Source organism: Procambarus clarkii, chromosome 5 (genome assembly GCF_040958095.1).
Source record: "Procambarus clarkii isolate CNS0578487 chromosome 5, FALCON_Pclarkii_2.0, whole genome shotgun sequence".
Classification (NCBI taxonomy): Eukaryota; Metazoa; Arthropoda; class Malacostraca; order Decapoda; family Cambaridae; genus Procambarus; species Procambarus clarkii.
Genome location: NC_091154.1, coordinates 55,761,989 through 55,765,866, shown reverse-complemented (window position 1 = coordinate 55,765,866; position 3,878 = coordinate 55,761,989). Strand labels below are relative to the sequence as shown.

The window sequence follows — 3,878 nt, the reverse complement described above, 5'->3', positions numbered from 1 at the left end:
ATCCTCACCTGTCTCGGCGCCTATTACGTTCCCGATCGCACGCCCGAACGATAGCGAAATTCGGCAAACCATATTATATACCTCTTCACCTGGTCTTTGGAACTGCGACATTATGGCGTCGCTGTATACGGCACTAAATTTATTGCGATTATAGCTTGAATCGTATTTTATATACGTTGTTCCGTATTTTGGATACAGCTTTTTATAAGCTTTATCTATAAAGCTCAATTCCTTGCTTGACAATATATTGGCTATTTCATTGTTAATTGCATTATTAATTTCCTTTATGCTTCCTGCCAAAATGTTGTTTTTCAGTAAAAACTTCGAATAGGTGTGTTTAAATCCCGTCATTTGTACATTGGTGCATATTAAACCAACCCTCACATAACTCTCTAGATCGTCTTTCATAATCACGTAATGAGATGTGGGGAGCAATAATTTCTGTAAACACATTTCATAGGCGCGCTTGGGATTCAAATTTAATTCCTTATACAAGCGATTTGAAAAAGAGCTGGGAATGTTATCAGGATACAGATCTGCATTGGCAACGTTGGTCACGTATATGATATGAGTGTCCATTCTGGCGACAGTACCAGGTCACGGGCGGGCAATGAATAAATACTCAAATCGCCGTAATTTGTTTTTAATATGCCAACCACGAGGGGGCGACCCGATCCCCGCGACCACCGACCTTGACCCGCTTAGGAGGGAGGTCAGAGGCCGAACCAGACACGCCCGTCTCCTGTTAATTCCCTCATCGTTAACCTGTCTGCGAGCCGCGGTGTTTCTAAATAGATCCATAGGGATTGAAGCCACATTAAAAAATAATTTTGCTAGAGGTAGTTTAGTAGGGGCAAATAAAGCATTGTGGACCGTCATCCCATATATAATATCATTAATTATATGCAAACCAGCCACAGGACTCATTATATTGCCATTAACGTCCCATTTAACAAGCCCACTCTCGTCGAAATATTTTAAAAGTGCCCTTGCATATTCGTGATGTATCGCTTTTAATCTCAGATTTATCAGATGTGCTACAGTAGGATTAGATCTTTCGGGCTGGGCGTTCTCAGTCGTCTGTTGCGGGGGCGTTGGCATCGGTATCTCTGGCACTGTCGGCAAAGGGGACGGCACTCGCTCGTCCATTATTTTCCGCGGGACTAAATAATACTCCCTCATTTGGTAAATAAACGCGACAACAGATTAACGGCAATGGGAAGGAGAATAGATAGGATATTACCACCCCGTTTGCTAGTTAATATATATTTTTTTAATTGCCGTGGAAGGTTTTTTGCAAGCTACCACACGAATTAATGAACTATATTTTTTCAGTTTTTTTAAAACCTTGCTAGGCACGGGCAATTTATTTCATAAAAGATTTTTAAATATTTCCGATAGGCAATTTATGTGTGGCTTTTTGAATTTTTCAATTAATTTCTTTCTGCTGGAGTACTTAAGACCGGCTAATAGTCTTATCAGATCCCAGTATTTCTGAACTAAAGGCTCCTTCATAGTTTCAGTACGTCATCGGCGTCGACCCATTGGTCGAATGATTGATCATAACCCTCGTATCTGACTTTATATTGCAACCGACCGTCGACTTCTCTCTTGCTCAAAACCTTTTCAATATTGAAGGCGGCGGGCAAATGGGTGAGGGTTAGTTCTTGTCTATAAAACCCCCCGTCAATATTGCCACCGTTCAAATCTTTCAAATAGTATAAAGGGACCCTCTGGCTATTGTCCACTCGCGCGATTGTGAAGATTTCTCGCGTATTCTGCTGTTTGAAACCTTTTTTAAATTTCGAAACGCGATCAGATAAAGTAATGCGTACTGTTTCGCCAACCTTCAGCTGTGGAATGATGCCCCGCGATGTTTTGCCTGGGTTTTTATACATTAAGTTAAATAGATTGACAATCTCTCTTGGTTTTGTTAAATCATGCACCTCTCTGGGGGTTCTGCCCCCCAACCCTCGGTGAGGCGAGACATTATATGTTTTTACAACGTCAGGCAGCACCCCTATATATTTCAATGTGTTGTGCGAAGTCATATACTTGTAAAGCTTAGTTTTCAAAGTACGTATGAATCTTTCGGCTATGGATGCTTTTGTTTCCTGAGAAAATACACTATACAGCACAATTTTCTTAGAGGCCAACATCTTTTTCACACGCGCGTTGTAAAATTTACCCCCGCGATCTGAATTAATTTTCCGCACCCCGCGCGAGTGAGGTGTCTCTAGTATAGATTTTAGTGCCCTACACACAATGTTCGCGTCTTTACTAGTTAGCGGCACTACTTGAGCAAACCTGGAGTATATGTCCACACAAACAAGCAGATATTTGATGCCATTATTCATCCCTGCCAACTTCCCCATTTCTGCTAGATCAACAGACACATAAACCCGTGGTTTAGGACTCAAAACTCGTCGACGCGCGAATTTTTTAGGTTGTAAATAATGCAGCGTATATGCGTCTGAGGATTTTAAGTAATCTTTCACATCGGCCAGTGTTATGTCAGAATTAAGTAATTTAGCTGCTTTATATAATCTCTGCACGCCTTCAAATCCCCCAGTTGAAGTAGGATCATTATAAACTCGATCGAGTATTTGCTGTTTCTTGCTCACCATTGATAAACTATTTCAAATGGTTTCTCTTCGACAATATTCCCGCGCAAAGTTATGCTGGCGGGTGTGCTTGACCCGAGATCTACAAATAAATAACCATAGGGTTTGGCTATGACCTTTTTATATATTTCTAGAAATTTCTTTGAATCCTGTTTCCCAAATATTTGACGTCCCAAAGTTTCAATTTGAGAAAGATCTCTTGATTTGACTAATAAGAAATGCGAGGCATTTAGGCTTATGTTCTTAGAATATTTTCCAGGGAAAAATATATTTTGCGTGATCAATATGGCAGAGATGTTATGATGCCCCCTGGTGAAAATATCAGAAACCATTTTTGAATTTGCGCTTTCAGTAAAGAGATCGTCGATTATTATCAGCATTGGGGAATTATCCATTTGCTCATCCAAAGGATCAATAATGCTCGAATGAGCAACAATTTTTCTATTAATTTGTGGATTGTTCATCAACTCAGAATATCCCCCACCACATATAATTATTCGAGCGAATGTTTCATGGTACTTGTGCACGAGTTTGTTGCATAAAAATGATTTCCCTGCATTTGAATAACCCGCTATTATCATCCGACATGGTTCCCTGAAGATGTTAAGATGGGCTTGAGATATTATCTCATCAGGTCTTTCCATGTTTGGGGCAGAGTCTCTACTGTTTAATATGTGCACTGTGGAATGTTATATATATATATATATATATATATATATATATATATATATATATATATATATATATATATATATATATATATATATATATATATATATATATATATATATATATATATATATATAATATATATATATAGATATATGGGGGATATAAAAAACATGTATTTCTTTCTTTATAGAAACATAAACATAATATATATATATATATATATATATATATATATATATATATATATATATATATATATATATATATATATATATATATATATATATATAGATAGATAGATAGATAGATAGATAGATAGATAGATAGATATACAAGCTTAGGGCGTAACAAAGAAAACATTAAAAATACGTACTTTTTTGTTTATTGAAATAAAACATAATATATACATATTTACACGCTTAAATCTATAGGCATAATAATAATAAGTAATAATAATAACATCCCTTTTTAACATTATAACATATTAACCCTTTATAACATTATAAAATAATATAATAATAATAACAACAATAATAATAACACGCACTAATGTGACAATGCAAACAGTTTTTTTTTTAAATG

General features: G+C 36.4%; 1 protein-coding gene across 1 annotated transcript; it reads right to left on the bottom strand.

The window, feature by feature from the left end:
• Positions 1–1,511: 1,511 nt before the first annotated feature.
• Positions 1,512–2,627, bottom strand: LOC123766498 (uncharacterized). The gene has a single exon (XM_045755696.2). It carries the CDS (start codon positions 2,625–2,627, stop codon positions 1,512–1,514), a length of 1,116 nt encoding a protein of 371 aa, XP_045611652.2.
• Positions 2,628–3,878: the final 1,251 nt, after the last annotated feature.

What these genes read in the sequence shown, in the direction of transcription:
- LOC123766498 (XM_045755696.2), bottom strand. Translation starts at nt 2,627, where the DNA reads ATGGTGAGCAAGAAACAGCAAATACTCGATCGAGTTTATAATGATCCT.